The 21,968-nt window shown below is 35.9% G+C and overlaps 1 protein-coding gene across 2 annotated transcripts; it reads left to right on the top strand.

Moving 5' to 3' along the window:
• Positions 1-1,508: 1,508 nt before the first annotated feature.
• On the top strand, positions 1,509-21,968 carry LOC139698422 (molybdate-anion transporter-like). 2 transcript variants are annotated; one of them, XM_071597322.1, is made up of 7 exons: positions 1,509-1,755; positions 1,852-1,888; positions 6,469-6,936; positions 9,928-10,198; positions 12,514-12,762; positions 14,876-15,204; positions 18,690-21,968. In XM_071597322.1, coding segments are annotated over exons 2-7 (1,377 nt in total). In that variant the 5' UTR covers positions 1,509-1,755; positions 1,852-1,886; the 3' UTR covers positions 18,748-21,968. The 2 variants fall into 2 exon arrangements, with proteins under 2 accessions (XP_071453423.1, XP_071453424.1); XM_071597323.1 differs by lacking the exons at positions 1,509-1,755; positions 1,852-1,888 and having other exon boundaries at positions 6,846-6,936; positions 9,728-10,198.

Genomic DNA, 21,968 nt, shown 5'->3' with positions numbered 1-21,968 from the left:
TCTGCCTTTATTTTGAACCTCTTCGGTGAGTTTGGTGCTGCAACTATTAATTTTGCTTTGCAAGGATTTCATGAGATGATGACCATAGAAGCCTTGCCTCGCCCACTGTTGGGTGTGGCACATGGCCCAGTAGGTCAAATCCCTCAGTAGCAAGAACTAAAACTCTGATCTATGTTCATCATAGTAGCATGGGATATTTAACTAAGGTAGTTTCCCATTGCCTTCCTCAACAGTATTTTTTTATGTGACGCCATTACTCAAACAGCCACCCTACAGTGGTCAGATGCAGCCAACACAATGAGAAATAGATGCTGTGACAGACTGTTTTGTCTTGCTCCTACCCTTTGATCTATGGGTGACCCTACTGAAAGCAATTATTATTACTTCCTCCAGCATAACTCTAGAGGTGATCATAATGATAAAGCCCTTCCGCCACATCAAAGTTGTACATGTTCATGGGAAGGGAAATTATTCAAATCACGATCACAAAAATCGTTGGTTGGTTCTATCCCTCCCCTGTTTTGTTATGCTGGTTCCTACCTTTTGGGTCAATACTACAGCACCCCTTGCTGGCTCCCTTCTGTCTCACTGCATTTTACTTTATATTTATTACTTCAGAAATCCCTACTGCCCTTCCATCCCACCAGCCCCAAATCATTCATATGTTCTCTCCATATCTCCCGCCTTATATTTTCCAATTACCCAATCCTTAAAATTATCTTATTATTTCAATTTCCTGTTTTAACAATTTCAGTGGTTTTTTGTATTATTTTCTGATACTACGATCGGTGCTGTTTTGCAAGGATTTTGTTTGATCACAAAAGGGGAAAATATGACATTTCGTACTTCCGGGCATGAAACACAACCTAGTGGGCCGAATATTCGTATTATTGTCAATCTTAAGTTCATTGAGTCGTTTATGTGTTTGAAGTTGATTGGCGTAGTTTCCTTTCCGCTTAGTAGAGCTAGTATATGCCAAAATTTTGGGATAGTTCATAATCTAACAGCCTTTTAGAAACATTAGCTGTAATTTCTTGTGAAGATATGCGTTATTATATGAGAAAGAATTATTTATCATGCCATTATTATTATAGCAAAAATATAGTTATATTTAACAGAACTGAAAACATATTGGGAAATCCGTCGCTTCACACGACACTCCATCAGAAAACTACCGGAAATCTGGCGGGTGCCTACTTTTTCTAGAATACTGTAGCTGGTTTGGAAACTGACTAGCTTCAAAAACTTTTTTGAGTGAAAATGGTGGAAATTTTTGGTGGATTGCGGTATAATTTAAATATATCCATAAAAGTTAAAAACAAAAAGATTTACTTTCCACGTCATCTCCGATGTAAATATCTACTTATCACTAACACATAATCGCACTGCTAATTTAAATGGGAGCCGCCCTTGCGCATCACACGCTTGCCTTCAATTTCTAAGATAATACGTCATCCTACCCGCCAATATAGGCGATTTTCGTTATTAATATGTTATCCTTACGATTTTAGTGCATAACCTTATATCTTTGCCTACAATTTACGTATCTGAATGTTTTCTTTGCGAGTATATATATTTAAATATCAGATATATCATTTGTATCGAAAGCTAGTGAATGAAATTAATGTTTATATCTCTTAGAGGAGTAATAATTTATTGTACGCTATTTACATATATTTATTGTTATTTACTCTTAATAAATTCTAATGAACAAGCACCTGAACTAAAATGTTGATATTCATTCATTTGGGCAAGGTATACATTCTATCGTAATTGGATAACGCTTTAAAACTGTTCCTTCTGATATTGTTAACACAATAATGGTAATATTATCATGTTTTTCCTAACCAGATACGAGATATGCTTGATAAAGAACTGGTGAAAGAATGTAAGTATCGTGATGGTTATGGTGGTTTGGAATTAAATTTTAGGTTTACTTCATTGTAAGGTTGAAAGTTGACAAACTCAATGTGTGCATTAATCGTAAAGTATTTAGAAGTGAAGTGCTGTTTTCTTAAACATTAACAGTTACTGTTAGCCAATTACTTCGTAATCTCTGGCGTTTTTGAAAAGCCCGAACGAATTATTTACGATGTATATGTGCCAGTTAATATCAGGAACTCCTTAGCCCAAGAATTTAAGCGTCAAGTGTTTTGACATTAACAAGCTTAGAAAATTTAAAGGACTTAATTTGCTCATTCCGTGCCATTTTTGCTGGTAAATTATTGTAAAATGTGGTGTGCGCGATGTGTATTACGGAGAATCCCACTGAGTTATTGAAGAAATTCGTCTCCCAATTTCAAAAACATATATGCCCCTCCCTTTCACTTGTACTTTCGAGATTAAAATTCAATTCTCGAGGATAGAATCATGTGGCGCTATGTTGTATTTATTACATTGCCGATAAACCGGCACTTAATATCGCCTTTGGCAGTATTAACAAGGTTTCTCGTGTAACAAGTTGGAAGTACTGGTAATTAAGAATTTTTGTAGACAATTATTGGGAAATATTAGCTGAAAATGTGGCTGATTTAATTATTATTAATGAATTATAAATTGTGGTTATTCTGATACTCATACAATAGTGTTAGATGAACGAAAATAATATTGTGTACTTTTAAAATTGCACTCATTTATTGAGACAAGCACCCATATGCTTTTTATTAATGCATATTATTTATTTTGTTGTTCCCAGAGAAAGTGTTATAGTCTATTCAAGGGGCATGCATTGCAGTTAACATTTGAAAAAGTATACAGTATATCATTCAAAGGAATTACTGTGTTTTAATTTCTGTCCCCTTAAAGAATTTCAAATTATGCCATTGACCTTTCTTTTGTCCATAGAAAAAATTGTGTTTGTGAAGTCAACTCTTATTACCATACTCTCAACCTCATTATGTTTTATGAAAGTAGCCTATTTCTTCTTTCTTTGTGGCAGTTTCGTAATATGAGGTAATAAATGATCCTTGAATGTTTAAAAGTTTCAAGTACTGAATTTAGATACCAAAGTATTATTTTTGTGCCTTCTGAGGCAACAGTTTGATAGGATAAAAAGTCAAATGAGTGGGAAGAGATTGTAATTACTTGGCATGTGGACATGTTCCCGTCAAGAACTTGGTCTAATATTAAAGACTCTCAATTATTCTTTACGGCATTAAGTAGTGGTGCAAAACTGAATTTAGGATGATAAAAGTTAAGTATACTTTCAAATCTAAATGCAGATTGGAAAAGTGATGATTCGTTGTTTCTGTGAAATATGTATCAAATTATGTTGACCCAGATACAGTTGACTCTGAGCAGCAACAGAAATACTTAGTCAGCAATGTTGACCAATGGAAGGAATGTTAAATGATGCCAATATTTTCTGGTCCCACAAATTTCTATCAACGGGAGATATCCAAGACTATACTTATAGCAATACAGATTTATAAACATTTTTACATATAGTAATTGGCTGTTTATTCGGTAAGTTGCCATCAGCTGATATGGGGAAGATGCTGTTGTACTTAAACATTACCAGGATGGCCACTCAGTTGGGGAAATTAGGAAGTATTGAGTTGCACAAATGGATGTTCAGGACAAATGATGAAGTCAGCTCCTGCCTGTATCCTCAACCTTTAAGCTGTAACACTCATACATATGCATGGGCAATTGCTGGAGAAAAATTCTTGTCCATTTGACTTGTCTCTCGCTCTTAAGGTCTATCTTTGCAGCCCATACTCTTTTTACCTAGAGAGGGTCGCCTCCCTCCTCCCCCAAACTGGTTCATCCCTTACTCATTTGGCCTGGCCTTCCAGCATCATGAGATATGGCCACTCTTTCTGACTGTTTCCCCATTCCCATTAGAAAATGTTATGTGGGTTAAAGTCAATGGATTTATGTGCTGTTAGGTGTCAAATCGGACAAATTATTATTATTAGGTAACCTACCAATTAAAGTATCTTTTGGATGGTCACAAGTACCAAATAAATAATTTGTTTCTCCGAACAAAAAATAACCTAACATCCTATTGTACAACACACCACTGTATACTATTGTACAACACACATAACTGTATACTTCCTTCAACCCATCCAGCATCACTATCCTAATCCTGCCCCTTCCTCGTTTAACTAACATCCTCCCCTCTATCATAGTCTTCAACATCCCGCTGCTGATCAATATGCTTTGCATCCATTTTTCCTGCTTCTTTATGATTTATCCAAACAATCCCCTATCCTCCTCCACCATACCAAACACTTCCTCATTTGTTTTCCTTTTGTCCACTTCACCTTCTCCACACCCACATTTCAAAATCCTCCAATGTATCATCTTGCTTCAGTGACCATTTTTCCACACGGCACATAACTACTCTCCATATCTAAGTTTTGATCAGCTTTTTTTCAATATCCGTACCTAACATCCCTGTAATCTAGTCCTTCCTCCTTGTGAAATCCTCTTTGCTTAGTTAATTCTTCTCCTTGCGTTCCTGCTACTTTGACCATGTTGGTCCAGAACACTTCTGAGATACGTAAGCTTTATCACCTGCTTTAGTTTTTGCTCTCTTATTTTGTTTAGCTTAGCCTTTTTCTTTCTGGGAAATCACATAACCTTTTTTATTTTTATTGATTTTCATCCTGTATCTATCACAAGGAATTTGCAATTTACTCAGCAATGCTTGCAACCCCATGGCTGACTGACTAACTAGAGTGTGACCTAACTGATTTTACGAATTCCCCCCATTTACAAGTGTCGCATTAGCCTCCTATCCCTCCAATTTATTCTTTTTGTGCAATATACTCATTAGTGTTCACAAATTCACTTAATCAAATGCCTTTTTGAAATCTATGAAACAGGCAAAAATGTCCTGATTGTATTCTATATTCCTCTCAGTTAGTAATCTCATCATTGCAATGGCATTGCACATGCCTCTCCCCTCCCTAAATCCCATTATTCTTTTTACTGTCCATCATAAAATCTTGGGAACAATAATTAAGGTGGTTTCCATTGCCTTCCTTAACAGTGTTTTAAACGTGACACCATCACTTAATGGCCACCCCACTGGGGTCAGATGCCTTTGCAGCCACGTCACTGAGGAATAGACACTACACGGACTACCTTTTGTCTGGCTCCTAACCTTCAAACTGTCTGACATGGGTGACCTTACCAGGAGAAATTATTCTTGCTCTAGGAGTCATCAGGATGCACAAGCCCTTCCATCTGCCGTGGGTGATCGTATAAAGAGCCAAATCATTGCTCACACTAGTACAGACCTAGGGGTAATCAGGACGCAAAAGCCCTCCCACCATGTCAAGGTTGTAGTCCATGCGGGATATTGACCAGATTATCATAAGGAAAATATTAAATGCATTTTCTACAAGTGTTCAAAAATTAAAATATTAAGGTATAGAATTTAAGGCTGCACTAGGGAGTCATTGAGATAGCTGCCCCTTGTGTCATAAGGAAAGAAGAGGTACCCAGTGGAATGTGTCTCTACCTGCTCTTCCATTACCATTGAAAGAAAGGGACTTGTTTTGTCAATTTTCATCGACATGTAGATGCAAGGAAACAATCAGATTGCTACCACTGTCCTGTCGTCTCAACAGGTTTGGGGTGTGGGTAAGATATGGAATGAAGGAAAAAGGAAGGTGGATGTTGAAAAGTAATTGATGCTGAAAATCTATACCTCATGAAATTCATTGCTGGCCTAGTGATGTCTTTGTGGGCCTTATAAACAGTTCTACTCTCATGCAAGAACAATGATATGGATCAGGTTTAAGAAAGGTTGGCAGTATATCAGCCTTCTTCTGGCACGTAGACATGACGGTTCAGGATGACGAAAGACCAACATGTCAAGGTGTATCAAATTCTGTTTTGATATGTTTTTTTCAGTTGAAAATATCATGATTGTACTAGTAGATACATGAATTATTGCAAGAATTTTATTGTTTCCATTCATTCATATTGTAATTACCTTCAGAGTGATATATGGCTACAGAAGTTTCCATATTTTTGTGAATAAAAGTGAAAATCTTACTTAAGTAATTCAAACAAAAGAAGGTTATTTATTACTTTTTCTGGACATATATTGTTTTTGAGCATCTTATTAGTCCGACGTCTCTTGCCATTAGCTTAACATTGGATGAGTAATTTCACATATTCTATGTCACCAAATTTAAATTCCTATGGGGAAAAAAAGTGAATGATATCAGGAAAGGAAGTACTGAAATATTGCATGGATGAAGTAATGGCTTGATATCTATGCTGTAAGGGTTGAAACTTAAACATGATGGAGTCAATCAGAACATTGTACGGTTGCTCCCAATCTTTTCATTTGATGCAAAGGGTTGAATGTTAATTTCTGATTATTATTCAACATATTTCATCTTGTTAAAAGCCATGTTCATAGTCAGTGCTATTGTTTTGTGCTAGAGCAAGCGGTGTTAATTCCAGAAACACTTATTATTATTTACATTACTTTCTTTTCAGGTTACAAGATGCAAGTATGAAGATCTTGACATATGTCTCAGTTTTTATACTGAGTGCCATTTCACTTGTGTTTCATACTATTGCTTCAAAGACTAGACCTCAAATTGCTTCAGGAAATGATACATATTTTTTGCGTTTTCAAAAATCGTATTTCAAAGTATATTTTTTAGCATTGTTTTCTGATTGGCTCCAAGGGCCATATCTTTACAAAATCTACAGCCACTATGGCTTTGCACATTCCCAGATTGCCTTTTTGTACGTAGTAGGATTTGCAGCCAGTGGTGTGTTGGGCACAATGACTGGCCCCCTGGCAGATCACTTTGGTCGAAAAAAGATGTGTTTTGCATACACTGTATTATCTTCAGTATGCTGTATGACAAAAATGAGTCCCAAATTTTATGTCCTAGTTTTTGGGCGAATCTTGGGAGGAATATCTACTTCAATGCTCTTCTCCTGTTTTGAAGCCTGGTAAGTGTAACCCTCATTTGATCAATTAGTAAGTAGTATGGTAGTCCGGGGGGAGAGTGTTGGACTACTGAAAAGAGGGCCGGGGTTCAATTCCTGGGCAAGACTCTCTGGGCACCTGCAGCTCAACCCAAGCTATGTGATTTTTCGGGTACCAGATCTTCCTGGGAAACGATAACAGGCACAGGGAAAGGAACTGGCCCCCAACCCTGATGTGTGAGTTTCGCACACCATCGGGCTTAGTACTGGGTGAACTCTATCATCACCTACTAAACCAACTGTCGGGTTGATGACTGTGTTTATGGTTTATAGTTGAAGATTTTGACGAACTTCACTGCATGCTATGAATTTCCTGTTCCCCCAAAAGATTCAACATATAAACTATTCATCATGAAATGATTAATTTCTTTATTTTAATGATATGCACCAATATTTCAGAAAGGTGAATGACAAAAGTGACTTAAATTTTAGTTTTCAAGTATTCCTTTTTTCATCAATAAAAACCATGAACACCGTAATCAACCCAAAGATCGGTTTGATAGGTAATCATAGAGTTCACCCAATGCTAAACCTATTAGCATGTGAAATGTACACTTTAGGATGGAGGGCAGATCCTTTCCCTGCTTCACCTATGTGAAATGTGGTTTCCCAGAAAGATCGGGTACTAAAAAAACTCACACAGCACATGTGAAGCTGAGGGTGCTCAGAGCCATGCCTGGGAATCAAACCCAGGCTCTTCAATCAGTAGTCCAATGCTTACCCCTGGACTACCATGTCCCATTTTTCATCAATAAAAAGTAATAATTATGATTTTGAAATTACATAGGAAAGTGTTGAGATAAATGACATTTCTCAAATTGAAATTGAGCTAGGCTGAGCTGGAGAAATGGCATAGAGGATACATTGGCAGTTTCCTTTTACTAATGGTTATGTCGTTATGTCGTACATTGGCTCTCTCTCTCTATGTCAAAGCTTTCTTCTTACATAATAATATAGTCTTTATATAATAATAATAAAAACCACAGAAATGGCTCCTCTTCATACTAAATTTAGACTGTTTAAATAACTTCTGGAAATGAAAATGAATTCATATATCATAAAAGAAGTTACTGACATAATATTTTAAATGGATATTTCAATGACAAAAAATTCAAAAGTTGTTTACAATTTTACTTTGTTCATTTAAATATAATATGAAAATAACCACGGTTATCAACTTGAAGGTTGGTTTTACAGATGAGGGTAGATCTCACCCAATACTTAGCCCAACAGTATGCAAAATTCACAAATACAGGAATGGTGGGTCAGTTCCTTTCCCTAAGGTGCCCATGGTTGCCTGGGAAGATTTGGTACCCAAGAAATGTCTCAAAATGGATGAAATTGACTGTCCCCTATTGTCCCTGGGAATCGAATTTGGACCCTCTGTTCAGTTGCCCAGTACTCATTGAACTATCACATCCCTCAAATATAATATGCATGCATATTTTTAATAGAGTAAAGTTAAAATGCATGAATTTCTTAGTTCTTAATTTCATTGAAATTAGAATAAAATTTGAAGTTAATCCACGAGTTATTTTTTTTAAATCACTTATTTTTACTCCTACAAACACTCATGACTAGAAATTTGTTCACTTTTCATTGAGGATCCCCTTCATTCAGATGAATTAGCTGTTAGGATGTATCATTTTGCTTTTTTCCAAAAATTTAACTTTTTACTTTTAAATGTAAACGGATATAAATCAATAGGTTTCAGCTAAGAGCTAGTCAAGTAATTAACTTTTTTATTCAAAAGGTTTTTGGGGAATCATTGAATAAAACATTGTAATGTTATAAGGAATCATGCAGTCAATGAGCCACTTTCAATACCAATGAGGTGGAATGAATTGTGACTTAATACCGAAAGTCTGGGGAAAAGGAAGTATTTTAGGATGAAGCACTGCATGTGCTTAGTGTTTACAATACAGTGATACAATATCCCTGCGCCCTACTATTATCATATCTCCCCTATCTCTGACCAGAAGATTGGCGACAAATGTCTTCACTAAGGGAGAGGTTGACCAATTGAAGGAGCAGTCGCAGGATCATATTTAACACCCATAACAGTAAAGTTTTGCAAAGTGAATCCCTCCAACAACACCCGCCCTACTCTTATCCTCCAGCTGTGATCCCCTTTGGTAATCACTCACCAATCAACATCCTTCATTCTCAATCTCCTCATTACCCTAATTACATCTTGTCAGTAAGGTCATAGACCATCTAAACATTACTAAGTCATCCAAACTCATGTGTGTCCTAAGGGTCATCAGTTGCCCTTGAACTCAGATTCATGTGCTCACGGAGTCACCATCCACAGGGGTCTTATCTGTCCAGCAACATATGTGTGGGCAGCAATGTCTTACTCATGCAACCCTGTGTAGATATATTATCAATGGTGAAAAATAGGATTGAATTTTTATATCAGGATTTCTTGTATTAAAATGCTCCTTTTGGGTACTTTTTGATCCTCCATTATTCATGTACATATGCATAGTTGATATCATCATCAGTATATTATTTGTGAATGGTATTGATATCTGATTATAATGAGCCTATGTTTGGGTTGATGTGTTTTACCTTAAAGTTAGGGCTTAGATTCTGATTAAATTTGATGTAACATAAGAATGCCAAGTGGCATTTCTGTCTCAATTTTTGGTCCAAAGGCTATTTAATTTCCCACTGTAGGCTGGTGAAAATTTCTTTGTTTTCCTTTCCATTTGGTTTCTGTGTCCCACAAATTTGCTCTCATTTCGGGCAGAACCTTTGGGTCAAAGTCATTTTGACCTCAAGGTGCTTTTGGAAAGATGCTGCCTGGATTGGTGGTGAGACTGTTGTCAGGAAAGACCATGAACTTGTAGGAAGGTACAGGAACCTACACCAGCCTGTCAACATTTCTGTGCAGTGCTCTTATTTTTATAAATTTTATTTCTCTCTATTATGAATTATTCTTGTTGCAAGGTATGTGCATGAGCACGTAGAGGCTCGAGGATTTCCACCAGAGTGGGTGCCAGTGACCTTATCAAAATCTACGTTCTGGGGAGGAGTGTTAGCAATGGTAGCTGGGATTGTGGCCAATGGCACTGCAGAATGGGCTGATTGGGGGCCTGTGTCACCATTTATGCTTGCCCTAGCCCCCTTAGCCATTTCAGGGGTAATGATTGCCCTAACATGGTCAGAAAATGTTGGTCATAGCCATCAATTGGGGTCAGAGGCCACCTCTATGAGTAAGGTAAGTTATTTGATTATTCTATGGTTAGATACATAGCTAGAATTGGAAAAATATGATTGGATGCATTAACAATTTTCTAGGGGACAATACCAAAAATAAGAATGTACTGATACAAGTCAAATGGGGTAATTTATTGCAGCTAGGAAGTAGAAAAGTATGTATGCTTAGGCATGCTTAGGGACAGCAGTATTTATTTGGAATGGAAATGTACAGTTTAAAGCTATATGTACATGTATGTTTTTTTGATTCTTCATTTTGCTGATTTCTGCATTGCCATTTGAATGATTTTACTTTGCACCCTTTTCAAGCCTAACTGATTGGTGTGGTGAAAGTCAATGGCATGAACAAAATATTATTCTTAAACATTTATTCAAGTTGCTTTTGGAATGAAAATAAGAGCTTTTAACTTATGAGGAGCTCAATTGGTTTCTACAAGATGCAGAAAAAAATTGCAATCCCTTGCTATTGGGAGGAGAAGATGGGCATATTACCATACTCTCTGTACAGGCCATATGTATCACAATATTGTTCTCTAGTTCACTCATCTGCTTTTTACAAGAGCTAGTTGATTAATGCTTTTGGCCTTCAAGCATAATTGTACTGTTTCATCAATATGTAATCTTGGGTTGACTTGTTTGATTACACCTATAGGTAAGATAAGACTAGTATAAATTGGGCAAAATAAGGTTCCCCGCAGCATAAAAATAAATTGTCTGAACTCTGCAGGTTTTCAGAACTAATAACTGCGAGTTATTCCTTTTTAAAAAATATTACTTTTTTGCATTTTCAATTGAAATTTTTATAATCAATTTCCAGAACTCTATGCATCACAGGTCAAAAATAAAATTATTACTGAATGGGCGCAGGCTTGCAAAGCTATTCAACTAATTTAACCTTTCTTTAAATACTAAAAAAAATATGAAACTTGAATGGAAATAAAAGTTTTCTATGATAAAATTAATTATTTTCCAAGTCATAAAGTTCTCTCTGAATTTTATTATTTAACCCTAATGGTTTCTGAAAATTTTAAATTGTACATTTTGCTTTCTGTGCATCTGTGTAAATTGAAACAAATTTTGCTAATTTTCAAAATCCGATAAATTTTTCATCAATTCTGTTCCCCCATATTCATTTAAGAAAATTATTTTCTCAATTGTAGGTAACCATCATATTTTTTTTTAAAGAATTGAAGATTTTCACCTTACCCATATTAGTGATAACTACCTGATTCAAAATGGAAATAGTCCCCTAACTTTGTTTACAGACCTTGTCATCATGTTGTTGGCAAAAAATAATTCATATTATACTATAGTTAAATGTAATGTTCAACACTGTTACACATTTTACATACAAAATTATGTGTTTCAAAATGATGCAGAAAAGATAGTGGAAGGCAGTATTCTAACTGGTAATGAGTCATAAAGATTCAACACATGTGTAAACAAGGAGGTGCCGGTTGAAGAAAGTGGTATGGGGTGGTTTGAGTCCTTGGTCATGAAGTCTTCCAGGGGTGAGCAATTATTCAGGAGGTTATCTGAGCATATTCACTCTTTTCGTTTTCCCATAAAATGTCATCACAATTATATCATAGGAAATATATATTTTTAACCCAAAAAATTTAGCGAAAACAATACAAATGTCATACTGGGATCAGTCATTGACCCCCTCAATCAGTGGGGTGAGGGACGTGCATCTTTCGCAGAGCCTCCCGAATTAAGTGAAGGGAATTGTAGATGAGATCACCTCAAGGAGTGTTGATTTTATTCATTCTTTCCACACAATGCACTATCACCATAAATATCAAAGCAGGTTCATGGGTTTTCACTTTAATTTACAAAGGTAAAAATCAGCCTAGGGTGAATCACCGGCTGCATTGTATATGGCTTTTAAAGGAGTGATCATCTCCACCAAAACCAATTTTAACTGGAATTGTGGAGAATAATGGTCTTCATAGCATTTGAAATTTTACCTACCATTGGTCATTCCAATTGTTTTTCCCACCGTTGAATCATAATGTCATTTAGCAATGGTACTGGGTGTCATTTAATTTGCTTGTACCCTCCAGAATTAATTTTTTTTTCATTCAAGCCAATAGAAAAATTTATAATAAGGCAATAGTCAACGTCCCGGGTGATGTCTGTGTTGAGAAACTGGAAAGATAAAAGAATGAAGATGAGTTGCAATTTGTTTGCCACATTTCTGTCACATATGTTACTGAAAATCATGCAGGAATTTATTGCATAAATGTAAAGTGTATTTTATGTTTTCTGTGATGTGGTGTAGCTTCTGAGGCAATCAGCTCCTTTTTTAAACAGGTGTTTGGCAGTCTGACAAAATTTTGCATGGAAGGCTTAAGGTGCATCTGGTCTAGAGAAGTCATCCTCCTCCTTGGATTAATCCAGTCCTTATTCGAGTCAGTCATGTATACATTTGTGTTTCTTTGGACGCCTGTTTTAGACCCAGGACACCCTCCCTTGGGCGTGGTCTTCTCTTGCTTCATGCTGTGCATGATGATTGGATCATCTCTCTATTCAATTCTGATGGCCTCTGGATATTCATCTCAGGTTAGCACTGGAACAACTTTGAATTAGTATTGCTAGTTTGATTTTGCATGTGCTAAGCATGCAATATGTGTGATAACCTAAATAATACCATTCATTTAGCGTTAAACTAGTCTTATGCATCATGAGAGCTATAAAAATGTAGGTACCAATTGCAGCCCTGGCAGTTGCAATTTGGGTTAAGAATCAGAGGTATACATCTGCTTTGGGTTAAAATATTTTCCAAATATCCAATTTTCTATTTTTTCTGGTTATTAAATTATGTTTGCATTATTTTTTCCAGAGTCCAAAATAAATAATTGGGTTATGTAAATTACTTCAGAGCAAAAATTATTAATTTAAATTATTAATACAGTAAATAGCTTACTTGTAAAATGTATATGGGATAAACTATATTCAGGAGTAACAAGAAGTGATGCCTTAGTATTTTGGTAAAAATAAGATTCACAGGATGTACAAGTCCATTTGGTTACGTCCATTCCAGCTTGAAGAATGCAATTTTGGGAAATCACAGATTTTTTCAAGAATTTATTTAGAAAAGTGTGGCTTTCTTCAATTCCTGAGTTGGGCAGAAGAATTTTCCTGCTATTCATTAAAATATTTTTCGGATGAAAGAAATGGTAGTTTTTTATTTGCAAGTCTAATGTTGCATTCATAATATATATGATTTTCATATAGATTTATCTGCAATTTTTAAAAGCTTTCAAGTTACAGAACTTGAAGCAAAATGATCGGAAAAGCCTTTATTTGATTATTCTGAACAGAATCATTTAGTAGTATTTCTATCTTATTTCTTGTGTGTTGCCCTCCACCCTTTCCCATCCAGTGTTAATAATGCCCTTATGGATTTTCTATCTTTAAATCTCACTTTCCTTGCATTTAACCGAATCACTTTACTATTTCCTTACATGACTGAATCTAACCCCTCTCTCTATGCTCCATATTTCCTCTCCTATTATGTACATTTACTTCTTCATTTCTCACTTAACCTGTTTGTTTGATTTTCAGCATTCACTTCCAGCTCCACCCAGGTTTCAAAGGCTCCTTATTACTTTCATCTGCATTTCTCTTGTCTACATTTATAATCCAGATAGTACTCCACGCTGATGTTTTTACAATAATTTGTTGCAGTATTGTAGTTTCTCAACAATGCAATGTCTTGATATAAAATCTGTTTGAGAACATTTTCTTTGAGTATCATGCTCATCAGTGAAGGGAGTTTACTTAGAGTCAGCTGCTATCTGTTCTTGTTGTGTGACATCAGAAATGGAAGCAAATGCTTTGGCTGGTGTATGTTAATCGAAGCTTTTTGATAGCTTTTCAGTAGCTATGAACGCTTGCATGAATATCACCAAATCTATTAGTATATGATCATTTCTTAATATGTTTTGAAGCTCAGTGGAAGCTTTGTCAGAAAGTTAATTTTATATTACCCCATGAGCAAATTTTAAATCACTTATGTCACTCGATGTCTCTCTTTGAGGCTTTCACCATCCTTTTCTCTTTGGGTTTCATTTTAATTTTAATGTTTTTATGTGAAAAAAGAGTATTTGATTATTTTTATTTCTTCATAGTTCCAGCTCTATTCCTCATTTTGTTTCCATAGTCATTTGACTTTTTGTGTGAGTGACACACATGTCCTGTAAAATGTTGACCAAAGCTTATAATTGATTGGAAATTGTGTGTATCACATGAGCAATGCATATTCTTCTGGCTTCCCTTTTTTTATGTTTGGATATAAAATTTGGAAGTATCTGTTGTTATTTTTTCTCTTTTTGGAATTTCATTGAAACCTTCACACTGCAGTGCATAACTGGTCTGATGAGATAATTCAATTGTGCCCTGGTGATTTCTTTTAAGAAGGGACTAATACCAGTCCCCATGTTGCATTTCTCCTATACTATTAGTAATCCCAGTCATTGGATCCACCCATCCTAAACTGTGTGCATGACCTCAGAAAATGTGTACCCCTAGAAAATATAAATACTTTAAAATGTTTGTGTCCAATTCTTTTGAAGGATATTTTTGTCTCCATGTATATTTATTGAGTACCAGTTACCTGTGATTATATAAATCAAGAAATTCTTTGCATATATGTTTTGTTTTTTACATTCAGCAAATACTGACCCTTGCTGTTGGACTGGCAATGGGATGTAATGCTTGGTGTGTGATATCAGCTGGTCCAAGAACTTCATTTGCAGCATTTTTGCTGCTAGAAATTGCAGTGGGGCTGTATTACCCATCAACTGGACACCTTAGAAGTCATCTACTTCCCGAAGAAGTCCGAGCCAGTGTGACAAATTGGTTCCGTGTTCCAATGAATTTTATAACTTGTGGTGGACTTCTTTGGCTCTCTGGAGACAATGCATCGCCTCAAATAGCATTTGCCACCAGTTCCATTCTTTTGCTGTGCTCCTTTCTTCTAAGTTCTCGACTAATTCAACAGTGAGTACAAAGAATTCTCAAGTAAAAGCTTCTCTTGAGGAGGCTGCTCTTTACAGTTATCCAAATTTTTTAACTTAGCACAGTCGTAATTTAAGAAGTGTCTGAATGAATTGTGTATTTTGGAGTGACATGTTGGTAGAGGCCTTATTGACTACATGTACCCTCCTATTAACTTAATGAAATGACACCAAATGAAATTGGCATGGGAATCAACATTATTTGACACAGAACTAAATGTCTGCAATAAGAGTCTTGCATCAGTTTTGGTGACCCTATTCCTAATCGATTTGTAGTAATAGATATTAGGGGAGGCAACCACCAGTGGAGGTCATGTTTGCTGGTTGGGATGGGATGGTAATTTGGTTGGACTAGGATGTTCAGGGAATCAAGGTAGGGTGGAGAGAAACTGTGTATCAGAATTAGCCTATCCTTAATAAAAGGCATCAAAGGATCCACAGTTTATTATCTCATCTAACAGACAGCCCTTCTCCTTATGAAGTGCTCTCTTCATAGCCCTCCAAATAAGGATCGGGATACCACTGAAAAACCTCGCCACTTCTGGGATTCAATGCTGGGCCCTCAGGGTCAGAAGCCAGTACATTAGCCACTGCACCATCCCAATCCTTTCCTAATAATTATTCATTATACCTAAAAATTTTAATGGCTATTGTATGAATTATTGGTACTTTAATTCTTATCTTTAGAAAATGATTTCTACAGCTTATTTGAAATAGAATCTCGAGGTTGGTGCAGTAGTATTCCATCACAGTTTTCGTGGCTCTGATTCTCATATAATATGCTAAGAATTAGTTTGGATTACTTGTATGTAGTTGTCATTCAATATTTAGGTAAATATTTTTATGAAGAGCCTTTCTCCTTTTTGTGCATATTAGTTCAAACGGTGGTAAAAAAAATACTGGAAACTAGCTAGTATCCAATGGATTTTATAAAAATGCACATTAAAAATTTATCATATGGTGCACCTGTGCATGTCAATTTTGTATAATCATCTTTAAGCTTAGAAACTTAAAACAGTTATAAAGTTCATGTGTATAACCTTGTGATAAAATGAACTTTCTTATAAACTATATGAATAACTTGTAATTAGGTGATATTGTCTATGAAGGTTATCGAGTCCCCATTTATTATTGTAACTGTCCCTAACTTTGTAACTATCCATTCACTGGAGCTATCAAAACCAAAGCTAATTTTAATAATAGGCCTAATAGCTGCTTAGATTTTAATAAATGATCTTTCTTCTCCCATTCAGTCGCTGCAATTTACCACTGCAGGTTTCAATACACATTGTGTTCCAGTTTTGAGCTTTTCAAAAAGTTAGTTGTAAAGTTATAATTAAAGATTTTCTAGTTTTTATAGTTCAAATTTGACCAAAAACTCACATACTAATGATAGTACCACTTTACATTTGTGCATTTGTGGGTCCTTCAATAAATCCTTTTAAAAGGTTTGCTTTCAGTAAGCCTCATCTCTCAGTAGCTATTAAATTTTCAGCTATATCCATTACATGGTTTCATTTTCACAGTTGATTGAAGCAATATTTACTTAAAAAATGGCAAAAAATGAGTTTTATGCAGTGATTTAGCATTTCCATTTAAAAGGCTTAGCACAAAGCCGAGTTGGATGAAATTCATTGCACATCTGCAAGTGCATGTGCGACGTTTACAATTGGGTAAAGGAGTTAAAACGTGGCCGTACATCCTCAGATGATGAACATCATTTGGGACATACAGTGGAAGTGACTTCCTCTGAAATGATTGACAAAATCCATGATATGGCTCTGAGTAATCAATGAATCAAAGTTCATGAAATAGTTAAGACCACATGCATATCACGCTGTATGAAAAATTTTGAAAAAAAATCTCGGTGAGATGGGTGCCGTGTTTTCTCTGAGTGGAGAATGAACACAATAGTGAGTTGAATTAGGAGGCTGGTTTGTTGCTTTTCCATCATAATCCTGATGAGTTTCTGCATCGATATATAACTGTGGAGAAAACAAGGATACACAGCAACACTCTAAGAGAGAAGGGTACAGTTAAAACAATTGGTTTTGAAGGTGATCCAGCTCCGAAGAAAGCGAAGATGGTGAAATTAGCTGGCATGGCCACATATTTTTGGGATGTATGCAGAATCATCTACACCAATTACTTGCTAAAATGTGAAAAGATAAATGGAGAATATGCACCAGTAGAGCAAAAAATCAAGAAAAACATCCCCATTTGGCAGAGAAAAAATTCTCTTTCACAAGGCAGTATGGGTGCACACCTGTGCATTTTCAATGGCGAAAATTATGGAATTAAAGTTTAGATTGTTACAGAATCCATCTTATTCACCAGATTTGGCCTTGAGTGACTTCTTTGGAATGTTTAAAGTTGAAAAAATTGCTCTGTGGAAAACAGTTCACGTTGAACGATGAGGTCATCACCAACATAGATGCCTATTTTGAGGATCGTTCGAAATCGTAGTCTTTGGACAGCTCAAAAAAGTTGGGAGAAACGGTGGGAAAAATTTATCAAGCTAAAAGGAGATCTACCCAAAATAATTTATTTTGGCAAAGACTTATTGATAGACCTATGTATCTTTCCTATGTGCCATGAACTAAAGTTGTTCTTAGATCAAAAGTAAAACATCACCAGGAAGGCTTTTGATCTTGCTAGGACATTTTTTGTTACTGAGCCACTTCATTTTTTGTCAATGTACAACAAAAAGAAAATGTTCTGTGGTATATTCTTCACCCCACCATGATGTTCTTCATGCTGCAAGCCTTTACAATACCATAAATAGAATAGTCCCCGACTAGCACATAATGTGTTCCTGAAATCAATTTAGTGCTACCTCAAGAAAAAATTTCTGGCACAAAAATCGTTAAAAATGCATGTGATCCATTATACAGGTAGTAGGCTTAAAACAAATTGTGTTGATTACAGATATTTCTAGGCATTATGCATATGCATTATTGAATTCAACATGTATGTGACATTTAGGGATTTGCCAGTAGAAAACCCACGTATAGCTTGTTTGAAAGCTCGTAGGCCTGCCGTGGCCATGGCAACACCAAGGGGAGGGGAAAGTGATATTTTGAGGGAGAAAACTTGAAGGAGAAGGAGCAAAGTGCCTCTTGCAGGTGAGTGCGGAGGAAGCCCCAAAAGATTATTCTAGCTGTCATTCACTTCCTCTTTTAGCTAGTACTCTTCAATATAAACTCCTCAGTTCAGAGTATGGGCAATGAGCTTTCAGTCAGACTACACAGATATCAGGTAGTGACTGCACATCCTTTATTTGGCCTATGTGCCTTGTAATAGAATAAAATAATGATCAAATGTAATTTCATTTGCATATGAAGTTGTTTTTATACTGTGCCAGACTTTTTTCCTCTACTTTCCTTTAATTTTTGTTGTCTTGCTATGCTTTTTCAGGAATGGATATAATTTAAGTTTACTAAAACATGCTGTTTTATTTATTTTTAGGTGTGACCGTAAAAGCGTTTCCCAAGATTCAGTGCAAAGTTCAACATCTGTTGTGTAGTGATACTGAGTTTAAAACATCATGTGCCCTGTACTTCTAATTCTTGAGTACATAATGAGCCTCTGTAAATACTGTGCCATGACTTAACATCATGCTCTATTAGTTAGTGTCATTGTTACTATTGGTTCTTTTCTGAAGGCTTACCTGGTTTTCATCAGATGTTCAAATTGCACAATACTTTCGGTATAATCTCGTTAAGTCGAAGTTCAAGTGAGCAAACAGTTTTCAAAAGTATGACTTATTAACATATCAGAGAAATTGCATTGTATCATATTAACTAATATTACTTCTTCCTGGCGGCGTGTAGAAAATTACAACTAATGATCAGACTTCATTTACCGACTTGCTAAGAAACTAGATTTCAATTTTGAAACTTTCAGTCAATCTTCATTGCTCAGGTTTTCACAAATGAAAATACCTATTGTCAGTATGTAATCAATTTCCAAATGTGCTAGTTGGCAAAGACCTCCATCTTCATAATTTCATAAATAGGGAAAGATTATTTATGCAAACCTACAAGCATTGGATCTTTTTCATTAAGGAAGAACTCAAGTGTGTGTTTACAAAACAAAACTTATTGTTGGTGGGTGTTAAAAATATTTTCTTTAAAAAATCAATTTCAACCTCAGGGATTCCAATAGCTCCCCAGCCCATTATATGAGATACAGATGACTTAAATAGAATTTAAAGTCGTAATTGTGTTCCATATCCTATTTATCTTTTAACTCATAAGAATTAATAACCCACCCATGATTGAAGAACTAGGTGAAAAAATAATTCATAATTTCTCATAACATTACAAAATCAGCTAACATAACACCTAGCTGTCCTTCTGTAGGTTACTGTACAACTTTGGAATATTGACTGTAGTTTTTTCTGTGTCATTTTCATTGGCTTTCTTTGTGACTCTTTCTTGAAAAATTTTGCCTGAAACTCCCAAGTTACTGGATAATTTTGGAAATCTTTCAAAATTACCTTAATATATCCTGATAATTTAGCTTAAATGAAAATTACATTGGCATACCCATCTCTAGACACTTTGGTTACATATCCTGAAAGTCTACCATCTAAGTTTCCATGCTAAGCTCATCCTCAGTCTCCTCAATTGCAATAATATCATCTGTATTTAGGTGAATGCTATCAAAAATTCTTTGATCACATTTTTGAAACTCTTGGGAGTATCAAAGAACTGTGAGAGATGAAGTAACAGCTACTTAAACAGAGTCAGTTTCCAAGAATGCACAGTTTAAGAGAATGTCTCATCAGCTTAAATGGTTAAAGCACACATCCAGGAATTGAGGGATCTGGGTTCAAGTTGGTTCAAGCTAATAATTTATCCTGTGATGTATCTGCATTTCTTAAGAGTATATTTGAAAACCTCAATAAAAGTGGCTGGATGTATGGTCAATCCTTCAAGCACAGTAATGTAAATCCATCGTTACATGAAATCATCAGTTTTAAAAGAAGTTATCCTTAGCAATGCATGTCGAGGAAATGCTAGTAAATCGGTGAGATTCATTTTCACAGTGACAGGAACATTAATGCAATGAAGCCAATTTTTAATCCCAGCAATTGACATTTTTTCACTCCTGTTCTAATTGCATTTTATAACTAAGATAGCAGTTAAAGCCCTCTTCCAGCCAGGAAATCGTTTAAGGTAACAGGTGATTCCAACAAGATGCTACCTTATTGCAAAATATATGTTATCATCAGGATCCCTGTGGGTCTAGATAGCTATTTGCTCTATTGCTCTTTGCCCTATTTGCTCACGGCTTTGTATAGTATTCTGTAATCCTCACTCATAGCGGCATCTGTTGGTCACTAATTTTGGATAATATAAATTAATCAGGGAGCGGTTAAATAGTCAGTGGAACACCAAGCCTTTCTGTCACTGCCATCTATCTCCATAAATTTTAGTCACAGGGCAGTCTAATTAAGGCTGCCTCATGTCAAGCTAAGCAAGTTTTCTATACAATGCATCCCAAAGGTCACTTTGATACGTGATGGTACTACTCACTAACTCACTCAACTAAGCCCAATGGGGAGTGAAATCCACTCATCAAGGTGGGGGGCAGTTTCTTTCCCTGTATTACATATGGTTTGAGTGAAGCTCAGGGTGCCCAGAGGCATCACTCAGAATTGAACCCTGGTGCTCCGCTCATTAGCCCAGTTCTCTACCCACTAGATTACCATCCACCAACCTTCAATGACAAGGATATTTCATGCTGTGACTTCACAGTGAATGCTTTGCACAGTGATGTAGTACACGCTCTATTGCCTCAAAGAGACGTGTTGCCTCTCTGGTGCATCTTTCCCTGCATAGTTGAGCTAGCTTCTCAACACCTGCACCTTCACTCCCTCCACCAAAAAACCTTGTGACATAAGTGAAACTATATATTCAATTGTTTCCGGCTCAACTTAGTGGAAATTCATTTTAATTAAATGAAGAATACTATGTATCTTTCCACTGTCTTTTATTCACGTACCCATCATCATCAGGTGGAACCTGATGATGATGCTTGAGCGTTGAAACTGGTTGTACGTGAATAAAAGACAGTGGAAAGATACATTGTATTCTTCATTTAATTAAGTGAAATTATATTTAAACATTGGTTATTATGTGAATAAAAAGGAGGCAGTAAACAAACTAAATGCATTAGCTTACTGAGTAAACATTGTAACCTCTGGTTACCACAGAACTGCTGACATGACTGCCTGTGTGCAAGTACACTCAAGTAAAAGTTCCTGTAAGGGCAGCTGGTACATTTAAGTGTTAGGTTTGAGTCCACCAGCTTGTGTTATGTCTACTCTTTGGAGTAAATTTAATTGCTTACTCTGCAGATCATACCATAGAATGTGTAATCCAAGACCATGTTCTTTATGATAACTGAATATTAAAAGACAAAATGGGTCAGGTCCAAACCATTTCAGATTATGTATTCTTTAGCTGTATCCCCTTCTCCCACTCTTAACAAGAATGTGAGCTCCTTGAAGTGAAATCGTACGTGTTGTTTCAAACCCTAACATCATATTTAAAGTATCACCAGATTGGTTTGGGGGTATTTCACCAAAATGCTGTTGATAGGCACGCATATTCTAAGTCATCACTTGACGAATTAACGAGATTTGATTTATTCACTCAATGTATCTGCAGTTATATAAGTATTATTCCATGACAGTATTGGTCATGTGGTTAATTTAAGATCTATTTATCACTTGTT

Source organism: Hetaerina americana, unplaced genomic scaffold (genome assembly GCF_022747635.1).
Source record: "Hetaerina americana unplaced genomic scaffold, ioHetAmer1.1.p SCAF_85, whole genome shotgun sequence".
Taxonomy (NCBI): Eukaryota; Metazoa; Arthropoda; class Insecta; order Odonata; family Calopterygidae; genus Hetaerina; species Hetaerina americana.
This window is presented reverse-complemented; position numbering and strand designations above follow the sequence as displayed.

Bases quoted from the DNA above. Each gene is read 5' to 3' on its own strand.
- LOC139698422 (XM_071597322.1), top strand. The intron at 6,937-9,927 runs GTAAGTGTAACC...TCTTGTTGCAAG, and splicing joins TTCTCCTGTTTTGAAGCCTG to GTATGTGCATGAGCACGTAG. The intron at 10,199-12,513 runs GTAAGTTATTTG...TTTTTTAAACAG, and splicing joins AGGCCACCTCTATGAGTAAG to GTGTTTGGCAGTCTGACAAA.